Here is a 23,606-nt window from a genome sequence, read left to right on the forward strand (position 1 = left end):
TTAAGATACGACTATATATTTGTTGCTTTTAATGATCTTCAAACTTGTTCTTTTCAAAATACGACGAGCCTAGAACATAGCCTAAGTACAGGAAACTGGAAAAGGAAATGGTGACCGAGGTACCGCCTAGTAATAAGCTTGCTCAACTGTTGCTGAAGCTCAGAGCAAAAAGTTGTCCTGTATGTTGATATGCAATGTAATAGGCTTGTTTCTGTTGAAAAGGAAACCCAGTTTTGAAGATGGTTAAAAGACATTGCTGCAGGATCTGTAACATATATTCGTATCGTAAGTTAGCTAATGTTAGCAAAATGCTAGCTAATCTACATTAATTATTAGCATGCTAGTTAGCTAGCATGCTACTAACATTAGACAGCTAATTAGGTAGAATTTTGCTAGAATTAGCAAAGAAGATATGACGATATATCTCGTTTTTATAGGAAAAGGAGGCAGTTGACTGAGATATCAAAATTTCTCAATTGTTATTGGAGCGCATAGCTAAAAGGGATGGGACTTAGGAAGGGTAAGTTGTTTAGGTAGATAAACACACATGGCACTAATGATGCGAACCCAAGATTCTAATGCCTCATGATAATTACTTTCCTTCTGTATTTTCAAAAATCTAAATATTTCAAGTTCTTTGCGATGCAAATTTGGATTTCACTCCCATCAGAGAGGTACTCTAAACAAAATGTAGCACTAAATGCTGGCGTGTTGAATCGTCCCCAGCTGAATTGCATTTCAGATCAGGGCTGCCTGTGTTCCTTCAAAAGCCTTAAACAGAGAAGGACACACTCACAAAGCCTTTTTAGTGGGTTGTAAGTGCTTACGACTGTTCACTCATGATCATTCACTCTTGTGCACTCACCTCATTAGAAAGCTCTGGATGTTTGCGCTTCCTTTCATCCTGTTTTTACAAATTCTGTTCAGAGTCCTACTTCCCTCCCACTCATCTCTGTATCAAGGATGTCTCATTAATGCTTTCACCACTGCACTGAATTGCACAACTTGTGGTCTTTGTCTTTGAATTAAACAAAACATTTTTGTAAGTTCAGTTTCGGGAGGGGGAACAGCTGGATTCAATGTAGCGTCCTTGTAAATAGCAGCTAGTATCTTCTAATGTTAGACTAACGCTTGCCTTATTGTAAGTGGAAAAATGAGCATTATAATGTTGGAATTCCTGATCTCAAAATGTAGTCACATTCCAGTTTTTTGATCATGTAGTGTATATTTATATTTGTAGTAAAGTATTTATCTGTTGTCATTGTAAATGGTGGTTTAATTTTCTTTGTGCCCATCTAGTAGTCTTTTAATAACAAACTAGGACATGTTTAAGGGATAGTTCAGGTTTTTTGAAGTGTTTGTGTGATCCGTTTAATCATAGTCACTGTATAACCAACAGTAGATGACGGTCGTCAGGCCCCCAGTTTGGCAAAGCGGCAGGAGCACCTGTAAAGGAAGGTAAACGATGTACTGCTTTGGACAAGGACAGCAGCTAAATGTATTTTAGCCACGTATCAGTTTAAGTGTATGCTGTATTTCTATTTAATATTTTCACCGCTTTACTTTGCCATCAGACAGCCTTTTTCTGACAGGAAACTGCCGTTAACGAACTAACCATTCAAGGCAGCGGTAGAGCAGCAACTCCTGTATTCTGTGAGTTAAAATTACTGTTTTTGTCAAAAGAGTCTGGTCACTTTGAAGACGGCGATTTATCAGCTTCAGTTCACTGTTGAAGAAGGGTGTTTGACAGCAAGGTAAAGCAGTGAACATATTCTAAATTTTGTGTACGCTTAAACCATTATTGTTTTTTTTTCCTCTTGGTGGTTAAAATACTTTTTTGCCTTAGCTTCCTACACTTTACTCCTGCTGCTTCTCCAAACTGAGAGTGTGCCAACCATCTACTGTGGGTAATACACTGACTATCAATAAGTACGTCGTCGTACGTCGTCCATTGAAAATAATCCAAACTATCCCTTTAAGCACTCTGTAATGAAGCACATACAAACTCAGTAATGTTGAGATGGAGTCCAGTATCAGACCATGCACTATTCTACTTTCTAACATCAACAGAGGTCGGTTAATCAAGTGAGAGCAGCCGTTGTCATATGACCACTATCGTTTCATATAATCAAGACCTTTCTCCATGATATTTAGGGTTAGACTGAAAGCTGATACTGATTCAGTTTGCCAAAATTTGCTTGAAAGTTAATTACGTTTAAATTTGAGCATTTCTGTTCTTGTGTTGTATGCTTCCAAAAAATGGATGTTGGTCAAGGTGGAAAATAATTTTTTCCATTGGTGCACACGTCTATGTTCTGGAAGCTCGGGGATAAATCATGCTTCTGCACTGCACACTTAACAGAATTCAGTTATAAAATTAATTATTAAAACTGCATAATTGATTTCTTTTTGGCCCCTTGGGTGCAGCCAAACCACCTGAAAACACAGTGAATGTGTGATCAAGCAATTCACACCACATAAAGCAGCATTAATGTGCTGCTGCTGGCTCAGAAAACCAAAACTGCTAAATGAAATGTGCAAAATATTAAAACTGCAATCATTTATGATTTTTTGAGGGGGCACTCAAGGGTAGTGAAACAAGGTGCAAACATAACATTCTCATATTACCATCTTATAAAGTTTTTTTGTGGTGAATGTACTTGCAGACAGCTGCCTAGAGCTATCAGACAACATAATAATTCATTTGGACATCATGGTCACTTGAATGTGAGTTCAATATTCACCTTCCTCTTTTGGTCTGTACAAAGTCCAGAGAAAAATATCTGCCTCTTCACCACTAAGTTTTTCTAATGTTTGGTGTTGGGAAGGTAGTGTACAGCAGGTTTGTTAGGTCATTTTGCTGAAACGAGCCGCCTGTCGATGAAAAATTGGCAAATGACATTCAAATTTGCATTCTGGAAAACCAAAGCAGTATTCTTAAAGACATTAAAAAGCTTTGTAGTGTTAAGTTGCAGAGTTGGCTGAGAATTCTCTGTGGGTTTGTCACTAGAAGTGACCTTCCAGTCATTTTTTGTTAAAACAGAAATATTTAATAGACAGCTTTAAATCACTACAATAGTTATTAAACTTTCAAGATGTTAAAGCTTCATTAAATGATTTTTGGATACTTGGTGGCAGCAGAATACCGAGGCTGTGCTAAATGTCTGGTTCTTAAACTGTTAAATGCTTGAATATGTTGACCAGCAAGTCACTATTGTCTGTCTGCTGTTTGGTTGCAAGTCTGAACCAAAACGGTAACATTTAGGGCCAGAAACCCAAATTAATGTGTTCTGTAAGTTTTTTTTTTGTATGGTTTCTAGACTCCTAATATAGCTGAAGGTCTGTCAAATTACAGATAAACAACATGAAATGTTTGAATTTTAAGTCAGTCGTCAATATCAGCAAACTTATGTATCAGTCCAACCCCAAGTATCATTAAAAACTCATGTCACAAGTGTCATCTTGGGTCTACAGGGTTATTGACAATGCTACCGTACAATCAGGAGTCAAAGCTCTTCTCTCCTTTTTTCAGTTAACTGGACATTGATGCTTCTTCCAGTCGTTACTTCTTATTATGTCATTGTAACAGATTGAATTTGGGGATAAAAGGCTGTCTGGATGTGGAGGATGATCTCCGCAGCAGATGGACAAAAAGTGAAAGGTATGATGGACGGCAGGATTTGCTGTTTGCTTAAACAGTTAATGAGATAGATTGTCCGATTGCCATCCAGTAGCAGGAAGGAAGGAGTAGGTTTCGTCATGTTGTAAATGGTTTATTTCCTTTCACCAGATGGAGCAGTTTTAGGAGTCATTTTGTTTTTGTCGTCTTTAGTTCATCTAACACTAGAATGTGTGGCCTACATGAAACCACATCAACACATTAACTCATTTTCCACAACACCATGGCCCATAATCTCAAACTTTGTTAATTAATTTCTGTTTGGTTTGACTTTTTCTCTTCGGATGCTTGTAAAAGACACTTGCTGTTCCAACATGATGTTGTTAATGTATATATCTAAATAATTGTATTTTTAAATACTTTTGTTGACAATGCAGTGCTGACTTTAGTCTCTCTGTGTCCTGGTTTGAGGGCACAGAGAGAATAAAGAATCAATGCTTAATAAAGATATTCTGATATGTTTTTTTTTGTTTTGTTCTTCAGGGTTCCAACACCTTTTCCAAAGTCAAATTCAAGCACAGTTCAAGCATTTTCTTGGGGCGTTTTCAAGCTTTTCCAGCACATTGCAGACGTGGTAAATTAAGACTACATATTTATATTCATACTGCATATATACTCAAAGTGGTTATTTTACTTCATCGTGACAACAAAATATGTTCCACAATTGCATTCTACTGAAGGATGAGAAATTAAAGGAAAAACACATCAAAGTTTCATGTTTCACAGTGAGTCACCGTGCTGTAAGTAGATGTGGTGGCCTTTCAATGTCAGTAAAATCCCTGCTGCTTTATTACTTTATAATGATGACCTACACCAGAGTGAGTGCAGACTCACCTAAAACATTAAAAAAAATCTAGTAGGCCACACCTTAAAGATGTTAGTGTTAAATTCTGCTGGCTATGATCCAGAGACATGAAACCATCACCCACATTGTCAGTGAGTGAACATGATGAGATTTCCAAACTATCAAAGTCCCTGATGTGCAGAGATTTCTCTGGATTCTTTGAATCTTTTAATGATACTATAGATTTATGTATTTAATAAATTCTTTGCAGTTTCTTTGGAAATGTTGCTCTTGAAGCGTTGGACTATTTGCCAATGCAGTTGTTTCTCAAAGTGGTGAAACTCTCCCCATCCATGTTTGTGAATGACTGAGCTTTTTAAGGATGCCCCTTTAATACCCTAGCATGATACTTTCACCCGTTACCAGTTAACCTGTTTACCTGTCGAATGTTCCAAACAGGTTTTTTTTTAGGATTTCACAACTTTTTTTTGAAACTTGTTGCAGGCATCAAATCCAGGTTGAGTGTATATTCACAAAAACAGTGAAGTTTATTAGTTGAACATTGAACAACTTGTCTTTTAGCTGGTTTCAACTGAATATAAGTCACAAAAGTTTTTTGCAGATCAGTACATTCTTTTATTTGCGTTTTACACAGAGTCTGAGTTTCTCTGGAAAGAGTTGTATTAGCTGTAGCGAAGTGTAACTCAGCAGCACAATGAGACACAAAACATTCAGTCATTTTCTTTATTCAAGCTGGCATTTACAAGATAAACTCAAGCCAAAGTCACAGTCAGTAAAAGGCCTTTTCAAAGGTGCTGGGCAGATATTACCGAGTGGTAAATACCAAGTGTTTATTGCACATGTCAAGTGATGCTGCTGCGTGGTGTATTTAAGGCATACGGCTAATAGAGAGAGCCCTTCATCTCCAGCCTGAGCTCAACCTGCACAGTACAGAGGCTGCACAACAGTACGACAAATACAAAAGTTACTGACATGACTGTTAGTACACATCACTTGGCACGTTTGTAAGTCATCAAGAAACAAGCACAAGGCTGAACCCGCTGCTGGTGCTGTGAATTAATAATGCAGTGTGTGTGGGTGACTTTGGTCACATCAGATTCCCATCTGATTGACAACTTTCATAAAGTCAAGGTAACAGACTGGATTGTGTGTGTGCGAGTGTGTGTGTGTTTTATGAAGATGCTCTCTCCATCAGCAAGATAATATGCTGTGAAAACTCATTTGAAGGCAGCATCACTATCAAACACTCTTACACAATTGAATGTTTAGTCCTCATAAAATGGAGCTCACATATAAGAAAATGTGTTACAATATAAATAGTTATAGAGCATCAGAAATCTTGCTCATCCCTCAGTTACAGGCGAGTTTAATCTGGCATTGTATTTTAGAACTCACAGTATTTCTTCATCTTGTCCCACTTTAAGCCAGGTGGTGTTAACACTCCAAATGTTTTGGATAAAATGGACCCAGATCTACTCCCTCTTATCTGCTGGAGTGTTACATCATCATGGGGGATGAAATACTGAGTCCAGCCTCAGTCAGTATGAGCGGATGGTGTTAGTGTCGGTGGTGTGCCGGTGACCAGTTCCTGCTGTCTCAGTGTGGCTGAAACGTCTTGGCCAAGTCCTCCAGCAGAGACAATAACTTCTGCTCCTCCAGGGGAGAGCTGTGGGTCCAGGCCAGCGGCAGGTGGGTGGACACCATCTTTCGGTCTGTGCACAAACACATAAACAAACATTATGGAAGCCTATATCTGCCAATGTGATGGAGAAAAAGAGATCCTCAAAATAATGACTTTGTATCTCAAAATAATATTAAACTTATAATTATGATAATCTCTTACTTATCTCAGAATAATGACATTTTATTCAAAATATTGAGGAACTTTCTCAAAATTATGATGTATCTCAAAATAAGGAGAAATTTCCTCAAAATGATATTGCAAAATATTAAATTATTATCGCAAAATAATGATTGACTCTGGAAATAATGTATTATTTGTGTAAAAATAATGAGTTAATCTCTCAAAATAATGATTTAGTAACAAATTGATGGGTTTGTATATTTCTCTTTTCTCAAAATACTAAAAAACTAATTTGTCACTTCACACTGGGTTTTACACAAATGCACTGAAAGCAACAAGTTGGACCAGCCTGCCTAAAATAAAAAATAAAAAACCCTGGACACCAGACATAACTGGCTCACATTGCATCACATTCAAACATGATTGCAGTATGTTTGTGTTTGTGTTAAAGTGAGCTTTTCATATCAGGCTTCAGCCTCTGTCTTCAAGGCCACTGGGGTCTGTGCATGTGTGTGTGTGTATGTGTGTGTGTGTGCGCTCATAGAGGCACTGTACTCTCTGGCAGTATCTGGCACCAAAAGCAGCCCACTCCAGCTGCAATGGACACAGGCCAAACGTCACACACACTCACACCAGGCCGACCTACAGCTGACAAACACATAATTTTGCCAATAGTCTTTCTCTTTCTGCCTTTGTTTTTTTTTTTTTTTTTGTAGGGATACACCATAAATATTAGAGCTGATAAATTATACCAGATGATGAGAAATTATTATGATTATATATTATTCCAGTAATGAAATTACAACCAATTCTGGATATAAAAGTATCTGATCTAACGGATTTATTAGATTTAGACTTTAAATACACAAAACCCCAATGAATAAGCAGGTAAATGAAACTGTCAAAGATTGCTTTAGTTTTGCAACGTACCCTGGTAGAAACATCCGCTGGGGTTTGTGGTTGCAGCCTCAGAGATAGCCAGCCAGACCACAGTGTCTGCCCCCTGCTCTGGGGTCCGCAGACTGTCCTTCATCGACCTATGGAAGTCTGGCATGGCGTTGGCCACCGCTGAGACACACAGATAAAGAGGAACAACAAACACATGAGAGTAAATATTAAGAAGGGGTGATTTTTTTTTAAAATAGAGAATAATTTAGTTCTTTTTTTTCAAACTGTTTGGTGGCTCAGTGTCATATTCTCAGTGTTGTGTATGAGTGTGTGAGCAGGCGGTACCCGGAGTGTCAACCCATCCAGGATGCATGACGGAGAAGTGGATGTTAGTGTGAGTCTTTGCCAGCTGCTGTGTCATCACCACCTGCTGCCTCTGCAACACACACACACACACACACACGTACAGACTTATATAAACATGTCTTTGGAGAGATTTCGTACGGTGAGGGTGTCTGAAGGGTTGGGCAATAAGCTGGTAAAACATGAATTAGACACAGGCTCAGATTTGACACATCCAGGCTCTGGTGTCATATAATGAATCACAGTTCTGTGTGACATCAAACAAAGGATGTAGCTGACATGGGCTGTTGAAGGCTGATACTCAAAGTGATGTTTGACATTCACATTATTCTAAGATTTCCTTTGAATAGTAAATTTGACATGAAAATACATCATATGCAGTATGTAAAGCACTTAAGGACAGTAAAAGCTGACAGTTCGTTAGTCACAGATGAGCGAGTTTTAAGCTCACGTCTTACTTTGTGCTGGGCGTACACCATGGTGCCGTCATAGCGACCTCTGTCAGACTGCAGGTTTCCTGTCCGGAGCTTCTGCACCAACATTCCCCCTGATGACACTGTGATCTGAGCATGGATGAAATATAAGTGAGGGGTGAAAGAGGCAGCTGGGAGTTGATATGGGCATCATATAAAGCCAGTATGCAATATATTTTAATGTACAACATATACAGTGATGGAACATAACTTTGTACATTTATTCAAGTATTAAGTAATATTTCGACGATGATGATTTTACATACAAAACCTGTGATAAAATATGATACATGTCTTTTATTAAAATATTATAAAGTAAAAAAAACACTGCTGGAGGTCAATGACTACCTTTTAGACTATGAATACTTTTTTCCAAATAATGCAGGACTTTGTAATGGTGTATTTTTAAACTCAGACAGATGTATCAGTAAGCAAGATCTGTCTCTAGACGGGACAAATATTTTATAAAAAATAAGAGATTGGAACTGTGAGGTAAAAATACAGCAAAATATCATCAAATTAACTACAACATGAGAACAGAAAAAAATAGTAAAGCAAACATTTGAATACATTACATTACATTACATAAAAAACAAACAAGCACACATGTTTGTTACTGAACTAACCAGGATTTGGTAGCTCTCTTAAAAGCGGTGATGTTTGCAGCTGGTTTCAAGTTTTCGGGATGCAAGTCTGAATACTTTGCTCCATTCACAGAAAAAAGCTGTCTGAGCAAAAGATAATTTACAGAATACAACTTTACAATTACCACTTGAAGCTGCTCTGGTGGATCTGCTCTGTAGTTTCTAAATGTATTTTCTGAGGGCATGTATCACTGCTTTGAACAGCAACGAACCATTAAATAGCCACGGCCCAAAACCATTAAATGTTCATTAGAATGATGGATTAAGCTGACCAGTGGGGCAGTGTCTAAAGTCTTTTAAGTGTTCATAAAGGTTTAAAAAGCATCAATTTATTACCTCTGTGAGGTGAAACAAACAGATTGTGACAGGAGATTGTGACAGTGGAAACAAGCACAGCTTGTGTCTCTCAGACTCACCACTCTGGGATCTGTGCTCTTCTCCAGCAAGGGAATGAGACTCTTGGTGAGAATGTAAACTCCTGGTGGACAATGAAAAATGCATCACAACTATTCCCATCTCTCCTTACCATCAACATTTTCTTCCCACCTCACCCCAGACATCCACTCACCAAGGACGTTGGTGGCAAAGCTCTTCTCAAGCCCCTCAGCGTTCACATCCCTCTGACTCATGATGGCGCCGGCGTTATTGATCTGCACAGATTTTAACATAATATTTCAACTTTTATGTTGATCCAAAATGAATAAAATAAAATATGAGCGGTGGTAAAAATGTAAGACTGACAGAGTGAACAACTGTAAAATTGTGACAATAATCTGATCACATATTGGCATATATTTCCAATATCTCACCAGCACATTGAGGGTCTTGTACTTCCTCTTGAAGGCCTCAGCAAACTCCCAGACCTTTTTGGTCTCAGACAGGTCCAGGATGTGGACATAGATCTCCTGTAATGACATTTAGAATAATGAAAGACATTGCGTCAGAACCAGTGTCTGTCCCGTGTTTGAGAAGTGAGTCATACTGTACTTTATTTCCCGTTTCCTTGACAATATCAGCCCTCGCCTCCTCCGCCTTGTCTTTGTTCCTGCACACCATGTGAATCGTTCCACCTGTGACAAACAAGGAATAAATATTTATGTGATGCAACCAACTTTTTTAGGATCTTTGTACAAGCTGTGATGTTTGTAATGATATTTTAAACATTTATTATTTGCCTTGTTTTTCACATCCACTTTATTACAATGTAGAGAATATCCAAAATAATTGGCAACTGCATACAGGGCAGGAGATCTGCACTGGGTTGCACCAGATATATGTAAGTTCTCTCCAAAGGTGTAAAGTCAACACTAGAGGCTTAGTAACTACTAGCTGGTGTGTAATACTCTACCATGCATCATCCTGAAATGCCACCAACTTCTACCAAATACTTACTGAGCATTAAAAGAAAAGGTGACGTAACACAGCAGTAAATGTGACCCTTTTTTGGAACGTGTTTCAGGCATCAAATTCAGAATTTGTGTATATTTACAAAAAACAAATGAAGTTTATCAGTTTGAATATTACATATCCTGTCTTTGTATTGTATTCAGTAGAATACAAATTGAAAAGTACTTGCAAATCACTGCATTATGTTTTTATTTACATTTTATGCAATGTCCCAACTTTTTTGGAATTGGGGTTGTTGAAATGGTATGCAGTTAATTAAACAAAAGGCTATGTGGCAGCAAAAGGTCTGTTTTACCATTAGTTATGTTGTAACTTATTTCTGTGGTGCCATAGTTTTTATTTTTAGTATGTATAAATTACAACTTTGCAATATTTTTTGTTATAACTAGGCTAAGTTTGAACTTACACCTGGTGCAACAGGCTGCAGGTGTGTTAGTATTTGGTGCATAAGTCATGAACAATGCGACTGAGGCTTAGAGAGCCTCTTTTTCAGGTTTGAGCACAGTTCCAAAATACAGGTTTGCTCATTCCTAGTATTCGTTTAGATATGTTTGTATATGCCAGAGAATGCATGAAATCAAAATTTGTACTTTGCTCCAATTTATTTATCACATTTTCTTTCATGTGCATGAAAATGCCAACTCTACATGACAATATTCTAATTAATGCACGTCCTTTGAGTCATTCTGTGAGGTTTTGTGGTGATGGTTTCCCTTTGGGTTTGTACCCAAGAGTCTGGGCTGTATCATGAAATGTAACTATTGCACACTGAGACCTTTTTGCAGTTTATGGTTTGTATGATCCAAAATGGGAACATTTCATTTCATCACCACAGTTACTCCTCCTAATAATAACAGTACAAAATAGGGACAAGAAGAACTTTTGCAATGCATTAGTATCAATCATAAAACATGTGTTTATGAAACAGGCAGTAGGATTGGTACCCCTCTTAGCGATGGCCATGGCAGTGGCTTTCCCAATGCCACTGTTGGCTCCTGTTATCATGAAGGTGCGTCCAGCCACGGACACCTCCAGGTCCTTCTCCACAAACCTCTTGGAGGCTGACAGGAAGGCATTCCTGCAAGACATGAACATTTAGACTGGGTTGCACCGATGAAGATTTACTCTAAGATTAGCTCTAATCAAAGTTTAACAAAACTAGGTTTAAAATTAATAAATGCAGATTTAAAATTTGTTTGTTGTTAACTTTCAGTTGCTCTTAATTACTTGTAAATTACTTTGCTAGCTAGCTAAAACATTAGTTAGCTTAGTTAGCCTACTCATGGTGGCTTGGCAGAGCAGTGCTAATTCCCCCACCCACAGAAAACTTGTTGGCCAAATTAATGGAGAAATAAATGCAAATAAAAGAATAAAAAAAATGCAGCACAGCACAGTAGCCTAAATAAAAAAGAGACTGACTGGCAGTTGTTCAATTAATCTACTACTTAATCAGTATTAATCTACTGCATTATATTAATGTCAACAGCCTGTACATCTGCACATCTTTAATGTTTCCATGCATCCACTGTATATCTGCGCCTTGGTTCTCAGATGAGTGATGCTTAGATGAGACTTAAGGGTTAGACTGAGGTTAAAGGGGTCAAATGAATTAGAGCAATAGCAGTGAAATACAAGCAGGTCTGAGAGAGAAAGAGTGTGTGTGTGTGTGTGTGTGTGTGTGTGTGTGTGTGTGTGTGTGTGTGTGTGTGTGTGTGTGTTCAGGTCAGAGAGGGTCAGTGTTTGCGGTCAGCCTGGTTACTGTACATCTCTTCACAGCTTTACTGTACAGACACAATGAAGATGAGAGTGTGCCTGGCATCATCTCTGACAAGAAGAGGTTTCGGGTCAGACTCCCAACAATGACAACAGGATCGGTGTGTGTGTGTGTGTGTGTAAGCTTGTGTGGCACCAAGGCCTTCAATTCCCTTCATTGTCTTGGATGCCATTGTTGAGGGCGGCTGAAGGGGGGATAAAGGGGACAGGGAGGGGGGTAATACTGAGGCTAAATGCCCGCTCTGTTCGATGGTGTCATGCAGAGAGCTATTAGTGCAGGGTCAGAGCGGGTTGCCGGGCAGCTCTCTGGGAGAAAAGATAACACAGAACAAAGGAGAGAAGGGAAACAATCACAAAAGCACCTCTTCAGACAACTTGGCTTGCTGTGTGCTGATGAGGAAAGGCGCCTTAGGGCTGCAACAGATCAGATAAGACTGATAACGCATTTAGAGCCTCGTTGTGGTTGAACAACTGATTTATGTTCTTACATGGTTCCTGCTGAGTCACAGTAAACTTTGCCTGATTCATAAATGATCATCAACCTCCAGCTACATTTTAAGACAAACATCTTACCCCTCAAAGATCCAGACCTTATCTAACTTTTGACCTGAGCCAACCTCACATAACCTTGTAGAATCTGTGCATTTCACTTAGATAGTACTTAAAATTATAATGCAAGCAACAACGATTTATCTGATCATTTAGTTCTTAATTGATGAATTGATTTGGTTGGTTAAATATCAGAAAATAGATAAAATAGATATAATGCCATTTTCCTAGAGCTTACAGTCCGAAAATCCAAAGATATTCAGTTTTAGGGATGAGTTTAATTTGAATTTTACTGATATCAGTAGTACTAAAGCTCACAATCATTTTCATTATTGATTAATGTTTTGGTCTAAAATGTCATAAAATGGTGAAAAATGTTAATCAGTGTTTCCCAAACCCCAGGGTGACGTCCTCAAAAATGCCCACAACCCAAAGATTTTCAGTTTACTGTCAAAAAGGTGTAAGACTGGGGGTGTGTTTTTTATGCTTTCGCATGTGCATCCCTTTGCATCATGGCTGCCTCGCATATCCCGTGTCCATTTGGTGCGATGCTTGTGCAAATCCCCAGATATTTTATGCTACATGAACGCAAATGTGTAGTTAAAAAACAAGTATATCTCCAGTCTAAACAAACCAGAAAATATTCACATTTAAAAATCTGGAATAAGAGAATTTTGACTTTTTTCGCTTTAAAAAAATACTTATCAAAATAGTTGCAGATTAATTTAATAGTTGACCTCTAATCATTGCAGCTCTGTATAACAGTATCAATACTGATATTGCTTATCGATACAGATTCTTATCGATCCTCTAATTGATACTACTTGCCTCGATTTTGGGCAAAAAAAGAAAGGCTGTGAAAAGATTCGTATTTTATTACTTTTTTGTAGAAGCATTAAGTTAAAATGTTTTCTGAGTTATTGCATTTAGCTGCATTTTTATTCAATTCAGTAAAGTGAGCCCACACTCTTGCACATTTTTCACATTTTACATAATGTTACATCAGAACCGATAGCGGTATCGTTTATCCAGCAGCTTATCGATACAGTATTTTGGTTCTGACCAGTCAGGAACTGGTTAAGTACAGGTTCTTGATACCCATCCCTAGTCAGATTTCTTGTTTGGTTCAAACAGCAGTCCGAGATTATATTCAGTTTTAGGGATGGGTATTGATAGGATTTTCTTGATACCGGTATTGACACTGCTTATCAATACTGATTCCTATACTCGATACTCTTATTGATACTACTTGCCAAAATTTGGTGCAAAAAAAGATGAAATAAAAAGAGTCAGCAGCTTTTTTATTATCACCTTTTTGCAGAATTAACAGGTTAAAATGTTTCCTAAGTTACTGCATTTAGCTGTACTTTCATTCAACATTGCACAAATACCGATTATCGATATTTCGGTACAGGCCAGTCAGGAACCTGTACCACTTTGGTTGATACCGATCCCTGTTCAGTTTACAATGATATAAAACAGAAAAACTAATCTGCACATTTGTGGTTGGAATTAGAAAACTAACTTTTGTACTCGAAAAACTAATCAGTTATCAAAACAGTTATCAATCTAATTGATGATAACTGACTACTCGTTTCAGCTCTGGTGTTCATTTTCATTAAAAAGTTCCTAAAACTTCAAACAAAGGTCTGAGAACCTGAGTTTCCATTTTCATTTCTATCCACTCTGTTGTTGACAGTGAGCCTGGCTAATTCTGTGATGGAGTGACCCAAACCCATCACGTCTCTTTTCATATCAACAACCATACCAGTATACGCATTTTAATTTCATATAAACAAAAACTCAATTTAGAAATAAAAAAATACTGTAACATATATGGTATAATACATAATTACATATACAATTTTCCACAGTATAAAGACATGAATGTCACATTACATAATTTGGTGTTAGAATGGTGCCTGCAAAAGGTAAATATGGTAACGCTGGGCTCTGTGATGTTTAGAATCAGAAACTGAACAAACAATCATGACATTCAGTTATATAATATAGTCCAGGCATTTTACCCAAAGGTTTGGGTAAACTCAACACAATTTGTGTCCTCAGTGCGTTCTGAAAGAGAAAAAAAAGTATTGAGGAATCATGTGAAAGGAAAGTTTTGAAAATTGCCTAAATGTGATGCGACTACGGTACAGAGATTTTGTGGGGGGAAAAAGTGAACCAAACAAATAACCACAGAAAATCTGACAAAGGTTTACTGCTCATTTAAGTTTCCACAGTGTTCAGTATTTTTTAAAAGTCACAATTTTGAGATAAAGTCAAGATTGTGAGATAAAGCTATAATTATGAGATAAAAAAAAAAAGAATAGTTAATATTTAAAAACACAATTTATCTAATAATTATGCCTTTTTATCTTACAAGTTCCACTTTTCAGTACTTTGGGTTTCTTAAGACATTAATGAGTCGAGAACAGGTGAAAGAGTTTCTATTGAAATCTGTGTGGGGTCATGTCGTATAATGCCTGTACTATTGGCAGATATACCCCATAAAGTATTCCAACTTTACATGTTCATTAATACAAGGCGTAAATATTATACCACATTATCTGCATTGAGGTTATCACTCTGTCCTGGTCTGATATAATGATAACTAGATTGTTCCTGCACACACACTCACAGGGGAGGATGCACACAGTCAGGACGCAGCAGGAGTGTCACTGACTCAGCTCCTAACACACTACAGTGCCATGTTTCAGCAGCGGGAGGTTATATGAAGGCAGACGAAGACATCTTACCTGGTGAACTCGGTCAGTCCCTTCAGGAACCAGGCGGAGTTGCGGTACAGAGACATGGTGCTGCCCTGGAAGCCTCTCGCTGCGCTCAGCTCTCTCCTCCGCTTTTAGTCTGGACCAAAACCACGTGGAGCTGCTCTGGATTAACATCAGTGGGAGACAACTGCCCCGGCCACCCAGCGGCCGGAGGCAACGCTGCTTATGACCTCCACTGACTGAGTAAAACATAAACATTTAACATCCCGTTTGTTGTCGCATTGTCATTTTTAGTCGATGTACAGGTGACGAAGTGAAGTTACTTTTTGTAAAAAAAAAAAAAAATACTGCCGACAGGGGAGATCTTTGGCCTTTGCCCTTTTCCTTTGTAACTCACACTTTACTTGAACACACAGTATTCATCTTTATATATACAAGCATAAACAATTAGGAAACTATTTCAGCATATTTGGTATATAGGTAATCCAAAAGTAACAGAAAGTAATCAATTTACATTACTTTACTTAAGGATTGTGATACTTGGATTAGATTACTGACTACATTTTTTAACACAGGATTAATAATTGTATATGAATACATTTTTAAAGTAACTTTCCTAACCCTAATTGGGATGGGAGAGTAACTTGCTCTAATTAATTAATAAAGACAAAAATATAATATTGAATTTAATTTGAAGTAGAGCATCACAGCTGCCCCCATGGTGGGGGCAATATATTAACTCAGTGCATCTCAAGTAAAAGTACATCTAAAAGTAATCACATTACTGTTGAAGTATAAGATTTTTTTTTCTAAAATTCTTTTAGATCATACTGATCAAAGGCAAAAACTGATCTCGTGCACTAGATGTTAATGGTAATGACAATTTACTCACCATGTCATTCAAATGATTTGAAATTAGTTTTGTATTTAAATTTAGTGAAACATGTTAATTTTCTAATAGAAAAGTATGTCATCAAAAACAAGCAAGGTTCTTATATTGGGCCATGTGGCTTGGGGGGAGCTGACCCTCTGGTAAAGCACTTTCCAAACAGCAACTGTCCAATCACAGACTAGCAACCACAACTAGGATGCTGCAGGCCTGTCAAGCTTTGTATTTCTCTGTTGAAGTGGTGTGCATGGGGCTGTAAGAAGAGCAATACTCAGAGTTTCATGAGTCTGAACAGTGGTGTCTCTCATGCTACGTAGCAACACCTATAGGCTATTCACATAATTTGTTCATGTTCATTTTTAACCAACAACCTACAGGTAAAATAGATTTTACGACATCAGAAGTAAAAAATTATACATTCAAAAAGTAACTTTGATATAACAAAAACATTAGTTTGTTGTAAACTTTCTGTCATGGTGAAATGATCCTGATCCTCTTCCACAGGGAGAGACAGAACCCCACTGAGCATGTGCAAAGTAAGTGTAGCTCTTGCTTGTTTCTAATTTGTGGAATTGAGTGTGTTACACTTAGCCTCAGTTACAAGCGGCCCCAGTCTCCCCTAATTCAAAACATTGACTCCAATTTTGCAAAATGAAAAGTTGTGATTTCTTTTACAATACCTGAAATTTAATACACTATACAGAATGTGGCTCACGCCGAAAGAGACTCTGTCTGATGAATCCCTGTGGCATCAAATCATCCTCACTGACTGCTCGACACTGATTCACCTGTCTGTCTCTCTGTCTGTGCGCCCTGCAGCTGCACCCGGTGACTCCTTGGCAGCCAATCAGCCCCTGGAGCGCATCGGGGCGCGGCTCTGACTGGAGAAGGTGTAAGCGCACGGATTTCTGGGAAGATCAACAATGTCGCCGCATCTGAAAACGTACAGGATCCAGTAAGACAGGACTGTGGAACTCTGGGACAGGGTTTATCAGTAGTTTGAAGGATTTGAACTCGGCTGGCTTCTCTCGGACTGCTGTGACAAGATGGTGAGTGGAGTATCCGAGCTTTGTTGCTGTAGTTTTATTCATGCACCTGTTGACAATAAAAGGTGCAATAAACGAACCCATGTGCCCTCAAACTACTTCTGTCTTACTGCAAATCAATATGGTACTTCCTTGATCAAAGGTCATGTATTGTAATTTATACTGTGGAGGTTTTCTTGTTTCTATTTGGCATATATTGCTGTTATATGTTGTAGAATAAGGCAAATATTATATACCTGTTATATATTGTAGTAAAATGTATATATTTGTACATATTTCTTATTTTGTATTCTTAGAATTTTTCTATGCTTTTATATTTTTCTGTTCTTGAATGGGAGCACCGGACACATGACCAATTTCCCCCCAGGAATCAATAAAGTATGGTTTGGTACAATGATATTATAGTATCGTATTAGAGTATTATTGTATAATTTATTTATTTATTTAGTGATATTTATCAAATAGCAGTTATTGAGTTTTGTTTATATGTAGAACACAGGCCTACCTTGAGTCAATGTGCAGCTGCTACAGGTGCTATTTAATCTCTCTTTATTTCTGTGTGAGACAGGAAACAATTTGCAATGCGAAAAAACCTTTATTAAACATGTATTTAGTGTACAAAACTACAACAATGACTAGTTGTTTTTATACAGCTGCTGAGCTTTGGGACAGTTGCAACAACTCACACTGACCTTGACACATGTTAACCACGTCACTTCAACGAAATCTTACAAAAAACCGTTTTGAATGTTTCATAAAAAAGGTCAGCTCATGAAAAAAATGTATTTTCCTCCAGCACAAATGTTTTCAGTAGTTGTGGCAGAATGTGTCTCCTGTCTTCCTGGTGGGGAGATAGTCTAACTGAGCATGTTCAGTCGAAGTATCATCACTCTGGCAGGCTGCTGATGATGAAAGACGTCTTGTTGCAACCATCCCCTGTTTCACTGTAACAACCATGTAAAGTATGAAAGGCAAATGAATGCAAATCTCCTAAATTTGTGGAAGTTTAAATGCGCTTTTTGTGATTCAAACAATATTATTAAATTATGTTGTTTAAGATTAAATAATTGAATTTCATACAAGTAATCATATAGCTTTTAAGTGAATTATTTGAACCCAAATCCCTCTTCATCTTTTCTCCAGCAGACAGTGTGTTAAAGTTGCACTCCTCTCCTTCCTCACTTTACATTTCCTGCTTTATCTGGTAGCTGCTGCACCTCAGGGCAAAGAGCTCTCATTAATCGCCCTTGCACAACACACACATTGTATTTACTGTGTTATTGCAGTCAGAGATGATACAGATGTGTTATGTTTCCCAGGTGATCTTCATTCACATTTCTAGTTGTGAAATCTAATTGCTGTGTGGTGGCTGTTTTGGTTGCAGGCAGCTCTGATTGTGTCTGTGTTTGTGTTTGGGCACATGCATGTGTCTAAGTGAACGTGCGATTGCTTCATTGTGTTTAAAGTAACTACAAGGAACTTTCCTATTGTGTTGATTTTTGAGGCTCCTGTGGACAAAAGCAGCCCCTGGAAGCACGACAATAAAAGGATTTAAAGAAAAATGTCCTCCTGTTTCTTCTTGACTAGATAACATACTACTAACTGTAACTTTGCCTGGGAAAATATAAACATGGATTCATTTCATCTGATGTCAAGAGGCTCCAACCTGGTGGCAAGCATCAAGAATAATTATATAGAAACATCTGCTTTTCTCATGTACGGTTTAATTAACTTATGTAAGTCACACAGAGGCATCAGTAATAAACTGAGACTGTTTCATAACCAGTTAAAACCTCTGACCTCCTGTAGTAGTTTTAACAAGCTACACATCGAACACATATTTGTTACATGTCATCAGCTCTCATATAACAAGACGTTCCCCCTGTTTGGTCATGTTACACCATTTTCTGCAGTAATCTCCAACATTGCAAGACAAAAAAAAACACACACAACAACAACACATCACAAATCAATGTTTTCTGCTCTTTTTCCGACTTCCAGATGCAGTTTCTGTTGCTGTTCAGCCGGCAGGGGAAGCTGCGGCTGCAGAAATGGTTCACACCAATAACAGACCGGGAGAAGAAGAAGGTGATCCGGGACATGATGATGTTAGTGTTGGCCCGTCCACCACGTTCCTGCAATTTCCTCCAATGGAGAGACCTGAAGATCGTTTACAAGAGGTGGCGACAAGATACACAGATGCCTTTTCATTTATGTTATAATTACAAGATTTGACTGTGTTTTGTCCAGTGATAACAAAACAAATCGGGCCCATTATTGGGCATTTTTAGATAATCGGCACTGGCTCATGTCTGTGCTCATGAGGCAAAAAATGTCTTCTGTGGAACAATGTTAGTTCTACCCCTTTTACATAAAACTGTTACTGGCTAATGTTACATATATATTTTGTTATAATGACTGACATTGCTTTTGACCAGAGCCACAGATAGAGATGTAATTTTCTGTATCTGTATCTTATTTAACCGCCAAAATTATCCATCTCTGTCTTCTCACCTAATAATCATTGGCAGTACAATTGTTGCGTCTTTGAAGGATTAAAATAATTTAATATTGGCATATGATTAATTGTGAAATATATTTCCACCTCCTCATACTATACAAAAAAAATAAAAAACACACTAAAAAAAATAAATACACTAAATGCAGTTTAATTTAAATTTAAGTTTTCTGAGTATACTTCCACTTAAGCACATACTGTCACTTAAAATTGTGCCTTTCTACAATTTAATTATAACAAAAATATTCTTGGTACAAAATCAGTTGTTCCAAAATAGCAAACTTCAAGTTAACTAATCATTAACATACTTGAAGTATTCTGATGTTTTTCACCAGATATCTTGGTTGACCATACGTTTTGTCATCGGCAGTCCTTTGCTGGCAGGTAGGGACCTGTCTGTAGAGCCGAAACCACCTTTGTCTCTCTTTATGCTTAATACTTAACCTGCGTGTCCTCTGTGCTAATGCTTCAAAACACAGATAACAGACGCACCCATTCTTAACAATGAGTTAACTAGACCTGTAGTAAAGGGGCAGTTAAACACACAGAGCATGACCTACATCACTGATGGGAATATGATAGTGATGGCTCGACACAGTGCTTATCCTCTCATGGGTTTTCAGCTCCCTCACTCACAGCAACAAGCATGTCATAAAAGTAGAGATACTGGGAGTGGACAAAATAACAGGGACGCCTCACACTATAACGTGATCCACAGCAATGACAAATCAGGATAACTGCAATGAACAGTGCCTCTACGAAACTTTTACAATTATACGTAGTTTGAGTGGTTTTAGACTAGTTTCTGTTATTTTTACAGTCTTGTGAAAATGAATGTACATGCAGTGAAATCACAGTGAAAACATTCTTAAATGTCTCATTCTTAAAACACTTTTTATACCTCCGGTCCGGTGACAGGCACAGACAGGGGCATTAGTTTTTCGGGTTCTCTGTCCCATTCTTGTGAACGTGATATCTCAAGAATGCCTTGATGGAATTTCTTCACATTTTGTACAAATGTCCGCTTGAACTGAAGGATGAACTGATCAGAATTTGGAGGTCAAAGGTCACTGCAGCCACAAAGCATTTTTTTTTGGCCATAACTCAGGAATTTATATGTTAATTATGACAGAATTTCCCACAGATGTCTAATAGGATAAAATGATGAGGTGATTACATTTTATATCCAGAAGGTAAAAGGTCATCTACTAGAACATCATAGTGTTCTAGTTTTCTATTTTCTTTGAAATAAGTTCAATCCAAAACCTCCATACAGGCAGTCATACAAATAGATATTCTCCTCAGAGTGCTGCCAGATGTTTCCGTGTTCATTTACAATATTTGATGTAACCATAGGTGTAACATTTGAGCTTTGTCCTCTTCAAACACAGGTATGCCAGTTTGTATTTCTGTGCTGGTCTTGAGGACCGAGATAATGAGCTGCTGACCCTTGAAGTGCTGCACAGATATGTCGAGTTGTTGGATAAATATTTTGGCAATGTAAGTAGTGCTGAATGTCATGGTCTAAGCATTTTACTGCTTGTTAAGAGACTGTGTTTAAATGCTATCTGTGTTTTTGAGTTGTCCCTGCGCCCACACACACAGGGGGTTTCAGTCATTATTGAAATAACAAACATATATAATGAAATGGCAAATTAAATCAGACCTGAAAGTTGATAAACTTAGAGAAAGAAGGCACTGCTGGAAGGTGACACTTTACCCCCCACTGAGCACTCATAAGTGGTACATACAAATTTAACTCAGTATATTATAGCTCTAAGCAGATGCGAGGACATTTTAAGTGTTTATCATCTAGACTGTTTGTCAACAAACTTCCATTATATTCTTGCAACTTTATCATATTGTCTTCCATTCTCTGTTTATAGAAAAGCCTGGACTTATGGGTGCCCACAGGAGGAGTTATAGTCACTATAGGACTTAATAGTTATAGTTATAAATACATTAACAATTACAAAGTTAACAATAATATAATATATAATATCAAAGGGATAGCTCAGTCTTTTTTCCACAGCAGTACATTGCTTAGCTTCTGCACAGGTACTCTCTCCAATCTGGACGTGTGCTGACTGCCATCTACTCTAGGCAATACACTTTCTATTAATAACTGTCTCATACAGCCTCAGCTAAAATAATCCACACTATCCATTTACCCTCCCATTTTCTCTTTCATTAGAACTCAGTGACAGCTGTAAAAAGCAAACAGTGAGGTTCAGTTTTATCAATACTCAGTTTAATAATATTCAGATCACAGGTTATACAGTGAGCTACTGTGAATTTTCCCTTCCCTCTCCTGTCACCCTGACTCTGCACACACACACACACACACACACACACACACACTCACACACACGCTGCATGTCGCTGTGCTCTTTATCAGTGTGACTCCCCCTGGTGTCCGTAAGGTGCCTCTGCTCCAGAGCCGCTGGAGGTCCACCCAGCTTGTTTTGATTTGCAAAACAAGATGGGAGCCAGCCACACCTTCCTATTTACAAAAACTCAAACTGTGAAACTGAAACATTGCGGAAGTAGATGGGAAAGGGGGATATATGAAAAAAAAAGGGTTTCTATGATTATCCTAAAGACCTTTCCTGTTTTTATTTCTTTCATGGATGTAATATTACATCCATACCACTGCAACTATTCTTGCACAATAATACTCATTCTCTAATGCATATTGCAATGTATATAATATTTATTTTTCTTATTTTAGATTAATAGTTTAATTCTAGTGTTCTACTTGTTATTCTACTTTATTATTCTGGTTTTTTACATGTTATCAGCTTTGGATGTTTGTTACTGTGGTTGTTTTTGTTCCTATGCATTTTTATATATTTTTGTGTGTGTTCATTTTATTGCACTCTTAATATGTTGTATTCTCTACAGTGAGAATAAAGGCATTTAATTCTGTTCCATATTCTTTATAATATTCAACTAGGGCTGGGTCTTTTTCTCTCATGGGTGAAATAATCCTTCATACCACTGATAAAGGAAGAGTAATTTGTTTCTAATAGATTGTATATTATTGTGTTTGAGGTGTGCGAGTTGGACATCATTTTCAATTTTGAGAAGGCCTACTTCATCCTGGATGAATTCCTGATGGGAGGGGAGGTCCAAGAAACGTCCAAAGTAGCTGTGGGAGTATCTATGGAGGAGGCTGACACACTCCAAGAGGTACTTTTTAAAGTTTAACAAACAGTTTAGTGGATGTGGGCTCCTCTTCTTACTCAGATTAATATGTGTTTTTATGTCTCTGATTTCATCGCAGACAATGGAAGAATACATGAGCAAACCTGCCTACTGAGCCAAGAGAGGATGAAGGCGTTGTTCATTTCAAGACTTGAAGTAAAATGTTTATTAGTCCACAACCATTTTTATTTAGTGACTAATGATGACTCATTTTGCATAATGCTCTGGTCATACAGTAAACACAAACCTGGTCATTCATATTGTTTCATATTAAAGTTTAAGATTTGTGCCTTTAAAGCCTCATATGTATTAATCTCAGGATTTTATGACAGGAGATATGACTGAAATTAGTCTTTTCCCAAGTTTTATCAGGGTAAAGCATTTGATGTTAATGGTCCCCAATTTCATAGTAAGTCGGTGCTAATTAGGTAGTAACATATTTATAATTTCTTTTAAATTACCCTCAAATCACCCTAACCTTTCTCCCAAAATGTGTGTTTATTTTCCAGAGATCAGATTAGTAGTGATACAATTTACTTAAGACAGAGACCTCATTTATATCTAATATTCACGTCAAGGCAGCAGGGGATGAATTGTAACTTCTTATGTTTTATGTGATTTGCCAGTTTGTTACTGGCCTGCAGAAGTTACGCAGACTCTAGATGGAAACTAAGCTGCAACAACTGGCCTCAGTTTAGTGGCCTCCTTACAGAAATTAGACAGAAACAGGAATTAAAGTTGGCATTATCAGTAGTTAGACAAACGTTAGACAAACAATAGTTGGAAGTTAAGTTGTAACAATACAGTTACATGCCTGTTTTGCAGAAGTTAC

At 37.7% G+C, this 23,606-nt stretch overlaps 2 protein-coding genes across 2 annotated transcripts; one reads left to right on the forward strand and one right to left on the reverse strand.

The window, feature by feature from the left end:
* Positions 1 to 5,193: 5,193 nt before the first annotated feature.
* dhrs12la (dehydrogenase/reductase 12-like a) lies at positions 5,194 to 15,410 on the reverse strand. The gene is made up of 10 exons (XM_084717020.1): positions 15,142 to 15,410; positions 11,008 to 11,141; positions 9,644 to 9,726; positions 9,466 to 9,561; positions 9,225 to 9,306; positions 9,073 to 9,134; positions 7,998 to 8,102; positions 7,522 to 7,612; positions 7,219 to 7,356; positions 5,194 to 6,196 (listed from the first exon to the last, which is right to left on the reverse strand). The coding sequence occupies exons 1-10, from the start codon at positions 15,195 to 15,197 to the stop codon at positions 6,081 to 6,083; spliced, it is 963 nt and encodes a 320-aa protein (XP_084573146.1). The 5' UTR covers positions 15,198 to 15,410; the 3' UTR covers positions 5,194 to 6,080.
* A 1,484-nt stretch (positions 15,411 to 16,894) lies between these two features.
* ap1s3a (adaptor related protein complex 1 subunit sigma 3a) lies at positions 16,895 to 23,056 on the forward strand. Its single transcript, XM_084717021.1, has 5 exons — positions 16,895 to 17,052; positions 19,051 to 19,229; positions 20,959 to 21,067; positions 22,622 to 22,759; positions 22,854 to 23,056. Exons 1-5 carry the CDS (start codon positions 17,050 to 17,052, stop codon positions 22,887 to 22,889), a joined length of 465 nt encoding a protein of 154 aa, XP_084573147.1. The 5' UTR covers positions 16,895 to 17,049; the 3' UTR covers positions 22,890 to 23,056.
* Positions 23,057 to 23,606: the final 550 nt, after the last annotated feature.

The sequence above is a fragment of the Lutjanus erythropterus genome, chromosome 4 (assembly GCF_056507025.1).
Source record: "Lutjanus erythropterus isolate fLutEry1 chromosome 4, fLutEry1.hap2, whole genome shotgun sequence".
Lineage (NCBI taxonomy): Eukaryota > Metazoa > Chordata > Actinopteri > Lutjaniformes > Lutjanidae > Lutjanus > Lutjanus erythropterus.